This window comes from Lutjanus erythropterus, chromosome 11, assembly GCF_056507025.1.
Source record: "Lutjanus erythropterus isolate fLutEry1 chromosome 11, fLutEry1.hap2, whole genome shotgun sequence".
NCBI lineage: Eukaryota > Metazoa > Chordata > Actinopteri > Lutjaniformes > Lutjanidae > Lutjanus > Lutjanus erythropterus.
This window is the reverse complement of record NC_139327.1, coordinates 17,406,297-17,426,541: the sequence shown is the minus strand read 5'-3', so window position 1 is coordinate 17,426,541 and position 20,245 is coordinate 17,406,297. Positions and strand designations below refer to the sequence as shown.

The window sequence follows — 20,245 nt, the reverse complement described above, 5'->3', positions numbered from 1 at the left end:
ATCCTCAGTCATCAAAAAATGTCTATAGTACAGAAATTGTGTAAATGTGCTGTAAATGATTTTACACCACTGCTTTGCACTCGTGTCATTACATATTGTTTAGATTGAGGGAGTTCTTTTGTTGTCCACCAGGTGTCGTACGCGGTTTACCCAGAGAAAGATCTGACCATGACATGAAAGTTGATCAGGAAACAGCCTTTGATTATTCCTAAAAGGGACCTCAGCTGCGATCTTACACTGACGTGTGTCACGTTCAACTTCTTTTATCATCTCTGCAATATTTCCGGAGCCTATGGATGTACCATTTAAGATGCAATGTGTGTATATTGTTAAAGTATCGTTATAGTCCCGTATTAAAAATTGGGAATTTAAGAATATTTCTGCTGATCCAAATTGGCACCCTTTATGTGAGATGAAAAGTAATTTTATGGATTGAATTAATTATTAACTGTTACAAAAATGTCAGTTGACCTGATTTATGTGGATTATGTGGAGTTTGTCTCAGTGCACAAAGCCCTGAAGGCAGGAGATCTGATAATTGATGACAGTGAGTGTTGGGACATGATGATAGGCAGGCCTGCTGCTGTTTCAAGTGGCCGCAGGAAAAGCGCATCCAATGAGTGCCTCCAAAGACTGCCCCCCTCCAGAGGAGAGATTGAATTTCCATATTTTTACACATGACGAAAATGCATGAAGTCCACAAACGGCAGCAGTCGACTCAGCACACACAGGTGGAGAATGGGAATGGGTCGTGACCAGGAGGAGTTTGCACTGAGTGGACTTGTACGACCTGTATTGTTTTAGAATCGTGCGCTCTGGATTATGCTCTTCATCCTGGTCTGTGGCTCTCAGCGCTTCCACTGAGCTTGCACATATTACATATCGTTTAGTTTTCTCAGTTGGTCCTTGCATTCTTTATTGAATGCAAACATCGTCATGTTTATCAGAACAACTTTTCTCCTTTACTTTTTGGTCTCACTGTTAAAACTTATTTGTTGTCTGGAAAGTGAACTCTGCTTCCCGGTTAGACTGGATAGCCACAACCATGACAGGAGGGATTTTGACAATGACGTGGAAAATCTTAATGGAGATTATGTCATAAAAATACGAGCTTTCCAGCAGGAGTTAGTGATCGATGTACAGCAGGACTCTACTTTCATCGCCCCTTCCATTTCTACCCAAGACGCACTCTCCAATAGCGATGCCTCCGGTGACCTTAGCCGGTGTTTCTACTCCGGATTTGTGAACGCTGATCGCGATTCTTATGCTGCTCTGAGCCTCTGTAAGGGTATACAAGGTGCATTCGGCTTCCAAGGATGGGAATACTTCATCAGTCCGGCGCAAAATGACACCAGAAGCGCAGAGAGCGCGCACATCATCCGGCGCAGACCCAACAACAACCTGAAGCTCAACTCAACCTCTCGGTGCGCGGTGGACAGCGACATCAGTCTCCAGGTTGCGCAATCGTTGGAGAAATACAAGCGACTGAATGATTCCAGCAATGTGACCGAAACAATGCTGAAGAGGATGGGGAGAGCCAAGAGGTTCGCGTCAGTCCCCAGGTACGTTGAGACACTGGTAGTGGCGGACGAGTCCATGGTGCAGTTCCATGGAGACGACCTCAAACACTACCTCTTGACGCTGATGTCAGTGGCAGCCAGGCTTTACAAACATCCCAGCATCCTCAACTCTATCAGCATCACGGTTGTGAAGATCATGATTATATCCGAGGAGGACAAAGGACCCAAGGTGTCCGGGAACGCAGCCATGACGCTGCGAAACTTCTGCACCTGGCAAAAAAAGATGAACAAGAACAACGACAAACATCCAGATTACTGGGACACAGCGATCCTCTTCACCAGACAGGTATAAAAAACGGGTTATTTGAATTCACACAACAGGGTCTGAGGGAACAGAGGAGAATATGATGTATGGGTGTGCGTAATTACGCACAGAAATGCGTAAATCTGATGAGATTTCTTGGCAAATATATGATTTCTTCGTAATAAGTTTTAAAAACAGAGGTTTTCTAAGTTGTAGGCAGCCCTTCCTAGAGGGAGCCCAGACAGTTTTACGGGGAAGCTCAGTGAATGGAAGTGAAAAAAATGATAGTACTAATGAAAGGGAGGTCATAATAGCCTAAATGTGTGTGATTTGGTTAAAGAGATACTTCATAGATACTGTATTACGGAATTCTACTACTTTTCCCACTTTATCCAAGTCAGAAACCAATAAATGTATTTTGGCATACTTTTTGATGTATATGGTGTAGTCTGAAGTTGTGTCAAGCAGCAATATAGGCTGTATTGGCTCAGTTGTCTATGGGAACAAGTAACATGATCAGGATCCAATTGACATCCAGCAATGAGCGAATCTACACTGTAAAAATGAACTATTTATGTTAACTTTTGAAAATGTAAGTGTCCAGACTGCCTTAAAATCAATTCAGTTGAATATTAATTCAGTTGTACCTGAGAAACGTGTTAAATAAGTTTAAGATATTGAGTTGAACCAGTTGTTAAAATGCGTAACTTTTAATCAAGTAATTCAATACAAACCTTAATTACGGGTTGAAGTCTTTTCATTGTTGTGAAAACAAACACTCATAACTTACCTTAACATGTACTGGAGACACAGCAAGTTTTCATCAAATATATTTTTCTAAGCTTTGTCTGAGGGGAGACCCACAGTCTCATGCGTTAAAACCCCTGTTCTTAATAATGACCATGATAATGATGAAAAAAGTAGCTTCTTTGTATATGAGATATGCTTATGTTTAATAAGAGATGAACTTGGATGCTGTAAAAATTTACATGACAGTCTCCCCTCTCCAACCCTTCCTGTTATGGCAGTTAGTTGGTTTGCTTTCCAAGTGTACTCTCCACCTCTGGTGAACTCTGTGAATATGCAGTCCACCAATACCATCACAGCTCTGACACTGAGGCTGGGTCACTGAGGAAATCACTTGAGCTGAACAGAGCAACAGTCTTGATTGCTCTTCATGGATCCTCAGAGGGTTGTTTTACAGACTTGGAACCTATCTCCGACTTCTCTCTGCACTCCCAAATATTTGGCTGATGAAACAAGGTCAGAGATGAAGTCATCGCTCACATTCAATGGTCAGTGTGTAGCCTACTAATCCATGATGAACTGTCTGGGCACTTCCATTCATTTCAACATTGAAGATTTGAAATGAAGTTGCCAGATCAGCCGTGCAGATACTTATTTACGCTGTAAAAAATAAACAGTGAAAACAAAAGTTGAAAAAAAATCATAATTTCAAGGCAGCTCAAACTCTCAAGTTTTGAAATAAACTAAACAAAGTTTTTCTGACCCATAATCTTTTGTTGAGATAATATACTTTGACTTTAAACAAACTTGTTTTAGAAACCTAAAAAAAAACATATTTCAAAAAATGTTCCCAGGGAGCTGTGAACCTGACTTGTCATTATTTTAGTGCCTGAAAAACAAATGGTTGCATTTAAAAATATGAAATTATTGGCTATTATTGACCTTCACTTCAATGAGAATAGAATGAAGAAAATTTTTTGAAATAGAAATTGTTGGGGTTTGTAAAACTCAAAGAATCAATTTTATGCACAGAGGAAAAATAAATTAGCAAAAATAAAACCTTATACATTAGTCAAAAATGTTCAAAAGTTAACAGCTTGAGTCGGGCTCAAAATTTAAAATCTATTGAAGTAAGTTGCCTCAAAATTTTGAGTTTTCTCATTTTTTTTGTTTTTACAGTAAAGTTACTGGGAACAAAAATGTTTGGATGTTCAGTCTGCAGTCAAAGGGCCAACAGTTTAAAATTAAAGAGTCAAAGGCAAAATAATAAGGTGCTGAATTACCTTTGGCCAGTGCCACTAACATGACACGACACATGATCACATCAGACCTCAAACACATGCTTGTTTTATCTGTAACTTAGCCAAACGTGAGGACCCACATGTGCCCTCAGGGATGCACTGTTCGGAAGTGTCTTGTTTCTCTCAGCCGTTCCCATTCCTCCTCCAGCTGTGGGTTTTCCAGCCCTACCCACCACCTCGCCTGCTCCTCATTAAACAGGCCCCTGAAGGGAGAGATGGAGGGAGGAGGGAGTGATGTAGGAGGGGTGGGGCAGGAGGGGGGGGTTCCTATGTGCATGTCAGAGATGTCACATCCCTCCATGTTTCTGCCCCACCTGCTGAAATACACTGTTCCAGAGGGGCAGTCCTGCACAGCTGCAGTCAGCCTGCACTGTTGCATCTTTACAGCACATTCTTCACTGTGTCATGCACTTCCGCTCTCAGTCGCTGTTTCTGCTGTAAAGCTCATGTGCAATATGCTCTTCCTGTTTAGGTCATGACACTTTAGAGATGTATTTTCCATAAAGTATTTCAGATAAAAAATCAAGGGGGTTTCCAGGTGTTATTAGCTCCACATGCAGCGTTGATGTTATAAACTCTGTAGCCCGTTTAAATGACCCCATTTTAACTGTACTGGTCCTGCCTACAGACAGTGAGTCATATGGCTGTAATCTGCTATATAAAGCGGAGAGACACACGTCAAGGGATTCAGTCACTGTTTGAGTTAATATTATACTGGACCGAATGACCTACATTGCTTTGATCAGAGTTTTGAAAAACTGTATTTCAGAAGAAGCTGCGTTTATCAGGATTGGGCAAACAAAAAATTTGATTAATGCACGAAAAAACAGATTACTGATGATGATGATAGAATAGAATTGAATGCTAATAAACAGGTAAATATTGTCAAAGTGTAAGTGCAGAGGGCAGCAGTTAGACTGTGTACAACATACAAATTTAATGTAAATATGTACACCTCATTTATCACCATCCACCAAACAAAGCTTTAATTTTAGTAAAACTGTAGGAATCTACAGCATATGTACCTGTGCTGACAGGTCTCTGCATACAATGAACAGTGACATTTTAGTTTCAGCAGATCCTGTGAGTATCAAGGTGCCAATAGCCAACAATGCTATTTGCACCCGGAGACAAACTACGATCTTTTCTTAAACCTATATAGCCTATCATGTCAGAGACAAGCACCCAGGTGTTTGTAGCCAACAATACTATCTGCATCTGGAGAGTTAATAGCCATTGTGGCTATTTACACTTGCATGGCCAAGACAAACCATGATCTTTTCCTAAACCTATCCAACTAGTTTTGTTTACCCAAACTGCGACTGAAAATCAATAATAATAGTAATAATTAAAAGTTGAAAATGATATGATAACCCCCTTACTGCAGAGACTGTCGCCCTTTCAAGCTACACTAGTGGGCTGGTTGTAAACAGCCAAATAGCTGCTGTGTGACTATTCCCACCCTGGTGCAAATATTGATCTATATATTGATATCAGAATGAACTCATAAAGCAATGCACAGGATTATTTTGGGCTTGCCATGTCATGTGCAAAACATTGAGGATGTCAACATTCCAAAGACTAATTGCTCCAGGACACTATATGAGAGCCCTAGTGAATATGATCATGAAATTACGTATACAGCTGCCAAGTCTTGTTTGTTCAAATCTGATTGACACATATTTTTCCAAATCTTTTGCCATTCAGGCCTTAAGCATGCATGCAGACAGATTCACCCCTCTTAGACTTTACATACTTGGTGTGTGCACAGATGTCCACATTACTTGGTGACTCAAAATTAGTTTTACATTAGTCAGTTTAGTCAGTGGTATTGTTTTGGTTTACTGTGGCTTTCAACAGGCATCTGAGGTGCGTCCATTGTCTGCTGTTTACCAGCCCACAGTGTAATTTGTAGGTTTTATGAAGACCAACTCGGTGTTGTCCAGAGGCAACTGCAGTCGTCTTTAAACTCTATAGCCAGCCTGGTTGTTGAGTAAAGAATGTTTATTCATTAAACTTCACAGAAATTTCATTGTATGTGAACAGCAAGTCTCCAAAGGACTGAGTCTAACTGTAAATCTGATGTTTTTATGTTTCCCCTGGGACAGAGGGGGGTGGCTGTACTTTAATTCACAGCATGTTTGCCTGTATTTACATGATAGATAATGACTTGAGAAAGAAGAGTACACCCAAACATGTCCGGATGCCATAAACTGCGTGTGTGATTGTGCTGTATCAGACCTTTTTCCACTCCTCGTAGTCTTTAATTGAAAACCGAAACTCTGAGAAACATGATAGTTATGAATATTGCACCCAAAACACAAATCATAAAAGGCCAGATGGTAGTTAAATGCATTTAAATCTGAACACAAAATGAAATGGGAATATTTCTTTGCTGAGATAACTTGCATATTGTTTTTAAAGTGCAGAAACACACAAAAAAAACTGCAAAGATAGATGACAGATGTGGGAAGTAGGTCATAGCAAAGAACAAACTCATTGACACTGCTGTTCGTCTTGCAGTTTTCAGTTTTTTGTTCATAAATGGCCCAAACGTTCAGATGTCATTTGCACATGAGCACATCTGGACTAGATTTGCACTGGCCAACAATTGTGGTTTGTGTGGTTTATTCTAGGAATGATTTGTCATAGTGCTCGAGGTCTTCACTTGGCACTGTGTTTTAAGTATGCATTCAGTGCAGCAGAGGATTGCAGGGGCTGTGTGACATTAAACCAGCGTAGTGCTTTATCTATAATAGCTGACCACCACTGGTTTTCTGTGTTTCTGGGTATGTAGAGACAGTGCTGTTTATGGGCCAAGCATATGGGCGGTTCTCTGTGGCGGTTAGTGCCGAAGTTGTCCTGTGATTAGGAGGTTCAGTTCCAAATGGATACTGGCTAAGATTGGGTTTTAAAACCTTGTGGTAGAGAAATAGGTCGCCTGGAAACTCTGCTCTGGCATGGAAATGTTGTGATTGGGGACGGTTACATTACGTCACAGAAGAAGGTGTGCTCTAAACACTGCTGCCCACTAAAAACTAAACTAAAAACAATCAAAGACTGGGTGGTGGAAAGCTTTGCTTAACACTGTTAAATCCCAATCTTTAGAAAACAGATCTTATTCTAATGACAACAGGACAATTTATAGGGTAATTCCAGTTTGTTACAACTTGGGATTTTTTTTCATAGTTTTGGTCATTTCCAATAACATTGTACTAAAGAAATCAGGCAGTTGTGGATAGATTTCAAACAATTTCAAGGTTAACCAAATGTATTTGGGAGCGAAAACAAAGGCCAACTGTGAAATGATTACTTAAACTGTCTGTTGTACTGGACAGTACGCACACAGTTTTCATGTGCATTGAGGGTGTACTATGAGTTCCTAGAGTGCTGACTTCAATAATCCAGCTTGAATTTCGTCTGAATTTCTTGCCCTGTAAGACTTGGTTTAAGCCAGTGATTCTCTGACTTTTTCTGGCATGCCCCCCTTTCGGAAGCTGAAACAAGTTTGTGCCCCAGTTGAATTTTAGTAAAATAAGGTCAGTAGAATAGAATCAGCAAACTCTTGTTGGTTTATTTCCCCTCTGTGGATCATATTCGTTCAGCTTTGTTTCATTCCTTGTTTCTACCCTGGTCTTCCACTACCCCTTGCAGTGACTCAGCACCCCCTTAGGGGGGCCCACCCCCAGTTTAGGAACCACTGATTTGAATGTTACCATGTTCGCAAAAAACTAGGTGATTGAAGAAACCCAGAGAGAAACCCAAGAGACTCATAAACACCCAGTGACACCAGAGATCACTGATGATGTGTGCTAGCATATTCAAAAATGTACATTACAACCAGGATGTTTAGTGTTATCATAACAGTTAGATATTAAGGCAGAGGCCACAAAAATTGTAATAAAGTAGAGTTATTTAAAGGACCAGTGAGTAGGATTGGTGGCATGTAGTGGTCAGGTTGTAGATTGCATCCAACTGAATACTGTTTAGCTTACCCTCCCCTTCCAAGTGTGTAGGAGAAACTATGGGGGGCATGAAAAATATGAAAGACCTTATCTAGAGCCAGTGTTTGGTTTGTTTGTTCTGGGCTGCTGTAGAAATATAGCGGTTCAACATGGCAACTTCCGTGGAAGAGGACCCACGCCCTCTACAGATATAGACAGCTCATTCTAAGCAGGGTTTGTATGGGTGTTGGAAATCCTTGAAAAAACATTTTTGAATAAATTGCTTAAAGCTGCTTGAAATTGTAATTCAATCACTTTCACAACAATTCACCATCTGACTGAATAGTTTGCTTTTTAGATAAAGAAATAAAATAAGTCAGATATTTGCTCAGCCAGGTTGTATATGAATGCAAAGTCTTCTTACAGACATGTGACACGTATTGAACTTGTGTTTACTTTAATTTCTCACCGTTCTTTAGAATGCCATCATAAAACATGATTTTGATTGTTTTGCACAGCTGTAAAGTACTTGAAAAGCTTGAAGCTATACCTTGAAAATTCTTGAAAAGTGCTTGAATTTGACTTTGGAAAAAGTGCAGGAACTCTGTCTAAGGTAACAAAAACAGAAAAATTTCAGGTCATTATACACTATTAAAAAACATACTTATGAATATCATATTCTATTTCTTCCATGTTCTGCCAATAGGTCCCTTTAAGTCTTACACACTGGATCTTTAAGTGACATGTTCTACTGGCTTTTTCCTTCGCTCTGACTCAGATATACTAATGTTAACTGTTATTTTGTGTCCAGGATCTGTGTGGAGCCTCCACCTGTGACACTCTTGGTATGGCGGATGTCGGTACCATGTGTGACCCCAAGAGGAGCTGCTCTGTGATTGAAGACGATGGCCTACCTTCAGCCTTCACCACTGCTCATGAGCTTGGTGAGTCCTGCCAACACCGTCCATCATTCAATACACGTTAACACTGTAGCGTTTCCTATAGTGTGAGTGCATACGCACAGTCACAGATAAAAGTATCCATTCATCCAAAGCATTCATGAAAAACCTGATCCGACATCTTGTTCCTTCTCGACAGGACATGTGTTTAACATGCCACATGACAATGTGAAGGCCTGTGAGGACGTGTTTGGGAAACTGCAGGACAACCACATGATGTCTCCCACCCTCATACAGATCAACCGCACCAGCCCCTGGTCCCCTTGCAGCGCTGCCATCATCACTGAATTCCTGGACAGTGGGCACGGTGAGTTTCCACGACCCCTGACCCCTGTGTTTGAGTGCAAACAGCCTCACAGTGTGTTTGAAGAGGTGTGAAGCCAAAGTGAGGACAGACGCAAAGTGTTATTAAAAGGGAGCTCCACTTATTTAACACATCAATGCATGTTTACAGGTCTTGGGGTATACTATTGCATATATTAAAAAAGTCTAATGAGTAGGGAGAATGTGTAGACTGAAAAAAGATGATATCTTGTTCTGCTGCATTAATGTTGCTACTACTTTTGCTTCTTTTAAACTTTACATTGCGACTATCACCATGTTATTGGTGAGCAATGCTATTTTGGTGGAATACTAATATATTTGAACACTAATATACCTGAAGTGGGACTGTATGAGGTACTTATCCATAGTCAGGTCCCAGTTTGGAGAAACAGCAGGAATACCAGTGTAGAAAAATAGGCAATGCACTGCTGTTGACAGGGTCAACAGAAAAATGTTTTTCAGCCACTTAAAAAGGGCTGACATAATATTTTCACCACTTTACCTTGACGTCAGACAGCCTTTTCTGATGGGAATCTGCCCTTATATTAGTCAAATATTGCTTTCACCAAACCAACCAATCTCATTTGCCAAAGTTTGTAATTTTACATAATAACATGAACATGAGGCAACGGTAGCCCAGCAACTTCCATGTTCTGCCAGGTAAAAATACTGTTTTTGCCAAAGGAGTCTAGTTGAGTGAGAGAGCAATATTTGTCTTATATAAGAACAGTTTCCTGTTGGAAAAGGCTGGGCCTATTTTTAAGTGGCTAAAATATGTTTTGCTGCTGTCCCTGTCCCCAGCACACCATCACAAGTTCATTGCTTAGCTTCTGTATTGGTACTCCTCTCTGCTTCTCCAAGCTTGGGGCTTGTCGACAGGCATCTACTGTAGGTAATACATTGAGGATGGATAAGTACCTCATACAACCCCACTTCAAATCCAGATTATCCCTTTAAGGGACCTTGAGGCTGCCAAGAGTATTTAACAAACATGCCGTCAGGTGACGATCACATTAGGAGAGCACATATTCCTTCTGTTATTCAAATAATGCAACCCTTCATGGTTCTATTTTCAGTGAATCACTTCCATTAAGTTGTTGAAAAGGTGCAGGCACTTATTATGACATTTTCTGGGTTTTACCCAATTTTTCTGGGTTAACAGCCTCTTGATTTGCAAAATGGTGACAAACATTTGAGGTAAATACAAGTGAGAGCATGATTGAATTTCAGCGTCAATCGACGCTTCAGATGTGACATCTGCCTAAACTCCTGCAGTACCACGCTCATAGAAAAGGCTAGCAAAAGCCAAGAAGAAATTTATTCGGTTGGATGTAGATTGTTTGCCAAGCAGGCCAGACCACAGTTCTTGGCCTTGGAGCAATGCTAAACGTTTGTTTTAAAACTGCCCCCACATCTGTCCCAAATTAGAGGGCTTGTTTCTGGGGAGAGTCACCGCAGTGGTTTGGACAGTGAGGTGTATCTGCCCAGTGTTTCCCATGCAGGTTTTCTCCAAATAGACAAACTTTTTTTGCATATTTCTGTGTCCATCTTAGAGACGGTCTGGTAACAAAAGAACACAAACTGGTGCAGAGAGAAATACAGAAGGACATTTTTTGACTTGACAGAGAATGATTTCTATCTAACAGTGTCATAACTTGGTTTCTCCTGGCCGTCTGTCATAAATCTAGACTTCAAAAAGCACTGGGGAGAAAAAAACACGTTGCCACATGTTTGAGGCAGTTTTTGTGCAGTTCTGTGCCCAAAATCATTTGTAACATGTCCATTTCTCCACACACGTTCAATGCCAGCTATTGTTTTTGATGATTGCTCTTTGGAAAGAGTGTAGGAAGGAAGAGGAGAGGTGTAGACTGACTTGTGTATATAGTATTGAACTATCAAGTTAATCAGTGCATTTCTTCTGCCAAATATGCGGTGAAATGGGAGGAAACAAATTTGCTGCTCCGAGTTACAGCTCATTCACTCAGTGCCTTATTCTCTGTTGTGAATTCACCACAACACGAATAGCATAATAAACAGTTCAAATTAAGTAATCCCAGTTTTTTCCACTGTGCAAATGACTTGTTTTTGATGTGTAAATTCCCCATATGGGTGAGAAGCTGTGTGTTTTTCTGTGCAGTAAAAAACCTTCTCCTGGAAACCTTCTCATCCAGTGTCATTGATCTTTCATGTTTCCAAGCACCTGCTCGTCAAACTCTTCCTATTATTAGCCTGTTCCTGGAAAGGTGTGTGTGCCATTTATTGTAAATGGAGTCCATGCCTTTGACCTTTGACCTGCTTGCTAGCTGCTTGGTAAAGAAAAGTCCACCAAAGCTAAGATTTCAATCTAATTTCTACAAGTTAAGATTTTCTCTGGAATAACTTTATTGTTGGAAGCCATGCAACAAGGGCAGGATCTAACATAAGACTGCTGGGTTCAAAGGGAGAGTTTGAGGATGGGACAGAGGTGGGTGGGTCGGCTGTGTGTGGGGTGCTCATGTATGTTTGTGTTAATGTGTCTGTGTGTGGTGTGTGGAATACACCGCACGCACTGCATCAAGCTGTGTTATAACTTCAAAGAGACCAAAATAAAGGCAATGGTTGCTTACTACCCCAACCCACAATACCACCCACCCACAACACACACACATTTAACTTAAAAAGTACAGTGGTAGTGTTGATATGTAGTCGTATGCAGAATCTTTTGAGCTTTTTTGGTAATATTCTAGGTAATTATCCATAGTTAGTGGATAGTATTACCTTCAGTAGATGGCAGTCTGCATGACCCCAGTCAGGAGAGGCAGAGAAAATTACCAGCAAGGAAGCTAAGCAATGTACTGCTGTGGACAGGGCCAGCAGTGGAAGGTATTTCAACCACTTTAAATACAACATCAGTTTAAGTCTACACTATATTTAGAATATTTTTCTGATAGGTACCCAGTGTTGTATGGGCCAGTTATCGCTCTCTGCAAACCAACCAAACTCCTCAGGTGATATCAGTAAATTTACCTCACAGAACACAGAAGCTGCTGATCTGTTACTGCATTGACCTGCTAGTTTGTTTGTGTTATTGTGCGACTTCTAACAGTATGTTTAAAATACTTAAGTCACACAATAACACAAACAAGACAAACAAATTGAGGCAGCAGTAGACCATCAACTCCTGTGTTCTGCATGTAAAATATGGAGTTTTGTTTGTTTGGAGACAGCGATATTTGGCATACATAACAGTGGTTTCCCATCTGCAAAAGCTGTATGACCGCAAAGTAAACCTGTGAAAATAGTAATACACATATAGTACACACTTAAACTGGTAATAATTTTTTGTAAGTGGCTAAAATGCATCTGCTGACCCTGTCCACAGCAGTTCATTGTTTAGCCTCCATGCTGGTGCTGCTCTATGCTTGCTGCTCAAACTGAGAACATGCTGACCAGCATCTACTGTAGCTAATTCACCGACTATTGATAAGTACCTCATAAAACCTCACTTATTTTAAATAATTCAAACAATTCTTTTAACAAATGGGTGCTCATAAGTAGCTGGCACTGCTTAAGTGTTTTACTGACTCTCCCTCTTCTAGGGGAATGTTTGCTTGACCAGCCTCAGAAACCACTGGTCCTCCCTGACATGCTGCCAGGAGCATCCTACAGCCTCGATCGTCAGTGTGAGCTCGCATTTGGAGAAGGCTCCAAGCCCTGTCCCTTTATGCAACCGCCATGCGGCCGTCTGTGGTGCACAGGAAAATCAAACGGCCATTTGGTGTGTATGACTCGGCACTTCCCATGGGCGGATGGCACCCACTGTGGCGAGGGACAGGTCTGTGACCGAGGGATCTGCTCCGACAAAGGGACTCGAAATGTGAAGGTAAGGCTCACACGAGTTCTTGATGTTAATATATACCTCAAAGGGACAGTTCACCCATAGATAAAAGTACATCATTTTCCTCTTTCCTTCAGGCTGTTTATCCATCTAGATTGTTTTGGTATGAGCTGCCGAGTTTGAGAGATATTGGCTGTGGAGAGGTCTGCCTTCTTTTGAATATAAAAAGCAATGTCTCTTTCCAGAAGTCATGACCTGGTCAAGCTAGTTTGTTGAGCAACACAAGAAGAGTGCCATCTAGTCTTATTATATTAGAGAGAAGGGAATCATCCTCATGCCCCAATATCTCCAAAAACCAACAACTAAACCAAAACAATCTAGATGGATAAATAGCACTACGGGCACGATTAAAAATATGTACTTTGGAATGGGGGTGAACTGTCCCTTTAACTGGGAAGTGATTAATGAAGGTCTTTGTTTTTATACTTTCTGTTATATTCAAATTGGTTTGTGCATTTCCAGGTGGACGGTCGCTGGGGTAAGTGGGGCCAGTTTGGTTCCTGCTCACGTACATGTGGAGGTGGCGTCCAACTGTCTAAAAGGGAGTGCAACAACCCAATTCCGTCAAATGGTGGTAAATACTGCCAAGGGGTTCGGGTCAAATACCGCTCCTGCAACCTGAACCGCTGCCTTGACACAGGTACGAGTCATTCAAAACAGACAGCTATGTCCTATGACATTTTTCCCCCTAAAGCGTTCCCACCTCTCACCTTTTGTACACTCTCCTCTGTGTAGGGAAGACTTATCGTGAGGAGCAGTGTGAGTCCAGTGGCCGCAGCTTCAACAGTAACCGTATCACCCACTCTGTGGTGTGGGTACCCAAGTACTCTGGAGTGTCAGCTGAGGACAGGTGTAAACTCATCTGCAGGGCTAATGGCACTGGCTACTTCTATGTCCTGGCACCTAAGGTAAACAGCAAGACTGCAGGAGTAGTCTCTCCTTTACCTGAACAAATGTAAAGATGATTTGTTTAGTGATTAGACAAAAAATCTGAATAAATTGAGACAAGATTTTGAGATAATAGGCCATGTGGGTGAATGTGAATATGTGTTAGCCAGCTGCCTCTGGTCTATGTGCAAAGAGTGACAGAAGGAATGAAAGAGAGGAGGAGTACAGTTTAGCCCCTTCCGATAGCAGGGTGTGGAGTGAGCTTTAGCAGCAGTGAGACAGAGTTCACACTTCACTCCATCATAGCAGCTTAGGATGAATAGATAAGAGCACTCAGAGGACACGTAGCTTTGAATCACAGAGCAGCTGGATGTTTTAACCACAGAGTCACGATTTTGAACCAAAAATTTGTTTACAGTAGTTTCTGTGTGCGGTTTAGTTTAAACTTGAGCTAGAATTTGGTTCAATTGGTGTCAGTTTTAAGCTATGATACGTCTAAGGATGGAAAAATGCCTGTGTAAGGGTGCTCAAAAACATTTTAACTGAACTTATCAGTCACATATTTGCATACAGACTATCAGTGAGGCTGATCTGGTTGACAGCCTCACTTTAGATACTGTTCTCCACAGAACAGACAGTATCTTACATCATCCTGCTACCCATGTGTTCACTATTTATTATTTATGTTACATTTTATAATTTCAAAGTTTATTTTGCCTGCTTGCCTATTAAATTAGAAAACAGGTCAGTAGATATTACAGTAAAGCCCCTTTTACAGTGGACAAAAAACCCCACAAACATCTGGCTTTTGTCTTCAGTGGGAAAGGGTACAATTGGCATCATTTCTGGGTCAAATGACTCTGCAGTAGTCATGGGTATTTATCGTCTCCAGCTCTGATCAGCAATGATGGAAACATGACACCTGGGTGGACACACTATGAATGAAGGCTTTTTCGCCTCTGTCAGTGACTTCTGTGGCTCTTTTGCGCCTTTTCCATACACATGTGTTGGCTTGGTTTCACTCAGCAGGGATCTCCATTACAACACGGCTGTCTTCTGGTGTGTATTTAACTGATGATGTGATTGTCTGGAGTTAAGCAGGTGTAAAGAAGTGGATAAACACTATATTTTATTTCCTATAAATTCTTCATGATAAATTTCCCCCAATATTTTGTGATTTAAAAAAGTTTTTATGCTTAATGAAGCACAAAAATCAGGAAATGTCGGGTTTTCATCACCAGTAACTTAATACGACTCCTATCCAGCTGAATATGAACATGAAACAGTAAAATAAAGCAGATACCTGAACATACAAACAGGGATGCAGGAGAGAAATCAAACATGAAACCACAGAGATTCAGTTACAAGATACAGAAGTCATACATACGTCAGACATCTAGTCTCCTGCACAAAGATGAGTTGAGTCTTTCCTTGTGATGTCAAAAGTGACACATTATAAAAAACCTGTTTTACGCAAATCAATCAATTATGCAATCAAAGGGATTCTTATTTGAGCATTTTAATGACCTGTAATAAAGATATAAAACAAAAAAGTTTTGTCTTCATTCACGTCTTTTATTGCCAATTATGTGTGTGTGAGAGGTGGCAGATTTTAGGTAGTAAGTAGAAATGAGTCACGTTATTGGTTACATTTGAAACAGGAAGTGTTACATGTAATCAAAATAAAATCAGAAAATGCACAGGCATCTTTTGCTGATATTCCTGCAGTTGTGGTCTTGACCAATCTTCAAACAAAATCCCAAGTCCTCTTTATTTGAGACCGCGACAAGACTAAGTAAAAATGTGGTGGATTCTGTGACGGGACCAAGACCTTCAAGAAGGTGTCTTGAGACCGGTCTCAAGAGCTAGACTGATCTTGAATATTGCAATTCTAGTATAGTGTACATGAAAAGCTAACCTTACGGTTTTTGTACCCTCCAGGTTGTGGATGGGACTCCATGCTCGCCAGACTCCACAGGAGTGTGTGTCCAAGGGAAGTGCATCAAGGCTGGCTGTGATGGAAAAATTGGTTCAACCAAGAAGTTTGATAAGTGTGGAGTCTGCGGAGGTGATAACAAGGGCTGCAAGAAGGTGTCAGGACTCTTCACAAAGCCTGTGTGAGTAAAACCCACATCATCATTGGATAGCCTTTAGAGACTATTGTTTCCATTTTTTTTTTCCCCTCTTACGTCAACATGATAGCATTATCAACTTCACTTTCATAAACTCTCATTGACTGTAATATGTTTGGCATGCAGGCACGGCTACAACTTTGTGGTCATGCTGCCAGTGGGCGCAGCCAACATAGACATCCGTCAGCGAGGCTACAAAGGAATGATGAGTGACGACAACTATCTGGCGGTGAAGAACAGCGACGGCCAATACCTGCTGAATGGGAACTACGTAGTGTCAGCTGGGGAGAGGGACATCATTGTGAAGAACAGCCTGCTGCGTTACAGTGGCACAGCCGGCCAGTCCGAGACCCTGCAGGCGGTAAAGCCCATAGGGGAAGCCCTGACAGTGGAGGTGCTGTGTGCGGGCCAGCTGACACCTCCTCGAATCCGCTACTCCTTCTACCTCGCTCGTCAGACCAAGGAGGACAAGACTCTCAAGAAAGAGGGTCGTGCAAACTCCCATAACAGTGTCCTATCTGAGGACAGTGTCAAGGAGAAGGGGGGAGACACCCTGAAGAGGTCGTACAGCAAGGAGGATCCTGCTCTTGGGAAATGGATATCCGCAAATTGGGACGCATGCTCTGTGACTTGTGGCAGCGGGATCCAGAGGAGGTTGGTGCAGTGTCTGAGACCGGACGGGAAGCCAGGGTTGGACTGTGATCCGTCACAAAGACCCTCAGCCACCAGGGTTTGTGGAGACCCGTGTCCTGAGTGGCAAATTGGGCAGTGGTCGCCTTGCTCCAGAACCTGTGGGAAAGGCTTCAAGAGACGACCATTGCAATGCAAAACCCAAAGTGGGCATCTGCTTCCAAGAGACCACTGCACTGGCTTACGGAAGCCACAGGAGCTGGACTTCTGTAACGTAAGGCCTTGCTAGTGACTAAAAACTATAAACTACAAATCTTAATTATGTTTTAAATTGACTGAACTAAATCCACTTGCAAGTATCACACTCCATGTCTGTCAGGTGCAGATTGTTCCACCTGCATCATGGGACACTTGCAAAGATGAACAAAAAGAATATTGGAAGGAGAGTGAAAGTTGCAAGACGAATGCTGGAAGATATTTTTCACTGCCATCACTCACTTCAAAAGACATTATCCAGGTCTAACTCTGAAAGCAAAATGACATAATAGAGGGTCAAATAAAATGTAGTCAGATCCCTTGTACTGTCAGCAGATACAGAATGCCCATTCGCAAGCAGTCAGTCTAGTTTACTTTACCTTGTCAAACTCATTTCATGTCATAATATTTGAGCTTTGCTGGTTTGAAAGTTTTAGTATTGTAAATAGATAAGTTAAGCCTATGGGTTGTCCCAAAAAAAAAGTTAATTCATTTTTCAATAACCAAATACACCAAGATTGACCTGACCTTTTGCAAACTGGACTAAAATTAGGGCTGCACAAAACGCAAAACTATCTAAACCACAATATGGCCAAGTGCAATATCTAAATCGCAGAACCAGAACTGAATAACTTTTTTTAAATGGAAAAATGTGAGTAAACAGCATTATAATGATGTACTGTAGTGCTGCAGAGAGACTGCAGCCTACAAGTCTTGTTCTCCAGATGAAAGAAAACATGTTTGTTTGGTACAGACCCCCAAAAATGTCATCAACATCATCACAATTTTATTTTTTTTCTTTTAAGTCAAAATGAAAATTGTAATGCAAAAATAATCATTACCACTAATCATACTGCACATCACATTTGAAATTTCAGTCAGATGATTGCAATATGATGACTATTTTATCATATCGTGCAGCCCTAACTAAAGTGCAATGTAGCAAAATACTTCACACAAAGAAGGACAATCCATTTAATGATTTAATATTCTTTGCTATCTTCATTGGCCCTCTTTTAGGTGTCTTTTCAGGGAATTGTTTAACATCTTGGAGTTGAAGAAACAGATGACATGATTTTAATTGGTTGTACAGATGTAGCCTAGTTTTAACATACTTTCTGCTGAACTGTTTATCCAACATATGAATATATATTTTAAACTATGTTGGATTACAGGTATTTACATATTTACACAGTAGCCATTTTCCTCTGATGTCACGCTCAAGATTGGCTCAACTCAAATGTCGTTCTGTTGTGCAGATCGCATAAATGCAGGGAATCTGACAAATTGTTATAATTTCACCACTTCCTGATTGATTAGTACCTTAAAAGACAATGAATGAAAATCTGATAACCCATTAACTAATGCAGCTAATGTTAGCGTTCAGCCACTTCCTTGCTGACGTTCCCATTGGATGGTGTTACATGACACGATAGGCAAGGCATAAATTAATTCTGAAATATTGCTACACCTCTTGACACATTTCTTTGAGCCTGGAAGTAAAACGCACTGGATGTAATCAAGCTTGTCATGTAACATTATTAGGCTGTTTTGGTGTCTGTTCAACTGAAGACAGTAATGTAATGTGACATTTTGCTCACTGGAACACACATTTCTGTGGTGTTCATACAGATCACATCCAAAGCAACAGTGTGTTCCAAGCACTTTAGCAATGTGTGTTTTGTGTGGCAGTAATGATGTCGCTAACATTAGCTAGGAAGTGGCTGAATGCTAATGCTAATGTTAATTGTTATTTGTTGTTTTACCTTGATAAACAGTCTGATGTCCCTTCGCATTTTCTCTTTTCATTGTCTTTTCAATTGCGAGTCAATCTGAAAGCAGTGAAATGATGATGGTTTGTCAGATTCCTTATGTTTGTATGACCTGCAACTTGGACCACAGCAGTACCACATTTAAGCTTCCCAACCTGAGTGTGACATCAGAGAAAAATGGCTGCTGTGTGAATATTATGATGAATAGCAAATTCATCCAACATTGGATAGATTTCTCCTAAAACTTTCACAGAAACAGACATAGATAATGGTGCAGCAAGCATTTGTCCGTAAACACTGGGAGGAAAACACCTGTGTTATAGACAATGATTTTCTGCAGACCTCATTCAGCACCAGTCATGGAAACAGTTTAAACTAGAATATGAAGTCATACTGGTGGCTTTCATGACAGATCGGACGTAACAAAGCAAGGCAGGAAACAATGGATGGTGGTTTGCTCCCTGTCAGCTGCTTTGGCCACCAGTTCAGTGATTTCATCAGGCTGCACCCAACCTTGCACTGCTCTTCTGAGATATGGGCCTAGCCTGACATCACACACACACACACACGCACACACACACACACACACACACACACACACACACACACACACACACACACACACACACACACACGCACTTGTTGTGTTAAATTCCTGCCACCTGTGTGCAGCATGTTTGATTGCTTCCTTCATTTCCTTTATCATCTGACCACAGTTGTCCTCTCAGTTCATAGTGTTCAGTCATGTTAAGTCATGAATGTCTGGCACAGTTACTGCAGATAATTTATTATCAATGAAACAATATAATGCGGAGAGGGGAAGAAAACCTGGCAGGCCCTCTGTTATGCTGTGCAGAATGTGTGTTTTCCTGGATCTCCTTGTTCATGGCCCCAACAGCCTGAGCCAAGCTGTTCTCTCTACACACTCGATGAAATCCTGTAATCCATTATATTCTTGTTTTGTTTCTTAAAGGGGCAGCATTGTCCAATTAAACACCCCAACTGCAGGATAGATCCTGTGTTAGTTGGATTATCATTTTTATTTTATTTTTTTAATCAGCTTTTGCACTTTGTACAGCAAAAGAAACCGATGACCTACATGGGCTGTATTGTATACTATGTATACATTTATTCAGCTCTGTGCAAAAAATAATGTAAATACTTTTTTAATCTTTTTTTTACACAGGCATTTGTAATTGTCTTTGACTCCAGTATATTTATTCCAAAAATAAAGCCATTATGGAACAGTTAACTAATGCTGCATTTTTTTTCCTTCTCTGCAAAGACTTAAAGTAAATATCAAGGCCTGGTCACAACAGTAAAATTTTAATAGTGTATTAACAGTCAGTCCTGATCTGAAACGGAGAGCTGCAGAGTTTGAAATGGGAGGAGTCGTCATAAATTACTAGGTGTGTTGCGTTATTCATTGGTTGACCATATTTTCAAACTAAAATAAACATGGGTGATTCTTATAGTATCTGCTGTCCACAGCTGCTTTATACTGTATGAAAAGTTCATGAAATCCCTGCAGCATCCAGTGGCAGTGTAACTGATGTTGATAGATCCACAGCGCAGTGCTGTTATGCATGGTT

The 20,245-nt window shown here is 40.9% G+C and overlaps 1 protein-coding gene across 1 annotated transcript; it reads left to right on the top strand.

Annotated features, from left to right (window-relative positions):
• The first annotated feature begins 461 nt into the window (after positions 1-461).
• Positions 462-17,648, top strand: adamts15a (ADAM metallopeptidase with thrombospondin type 1 motif, 15a). The gene is made up of 8 exons (XM_084731048.1): positions 462-1,866; positions 8,628-8,760; positions 8,915-9,082; positions 12,678-12,961; positions 13,439-13,616; positions 13,712-13,884; positions 15,806-15,981; positions 16,123-17,648. The coding sequence occupies exons 1-8, from the start codon at positions 937-939 to the stop codon at positions 16,913-16,915; spliced, it is 2,835 nt and encodes a 944-aa protein (XP_084587174.1). The 5' UTR covers positions 462-936; the 3' UTR covers positions 16,916-17,648.
• Positions 17,649-20,245: the final 2,597 nt, after the last annotated feature.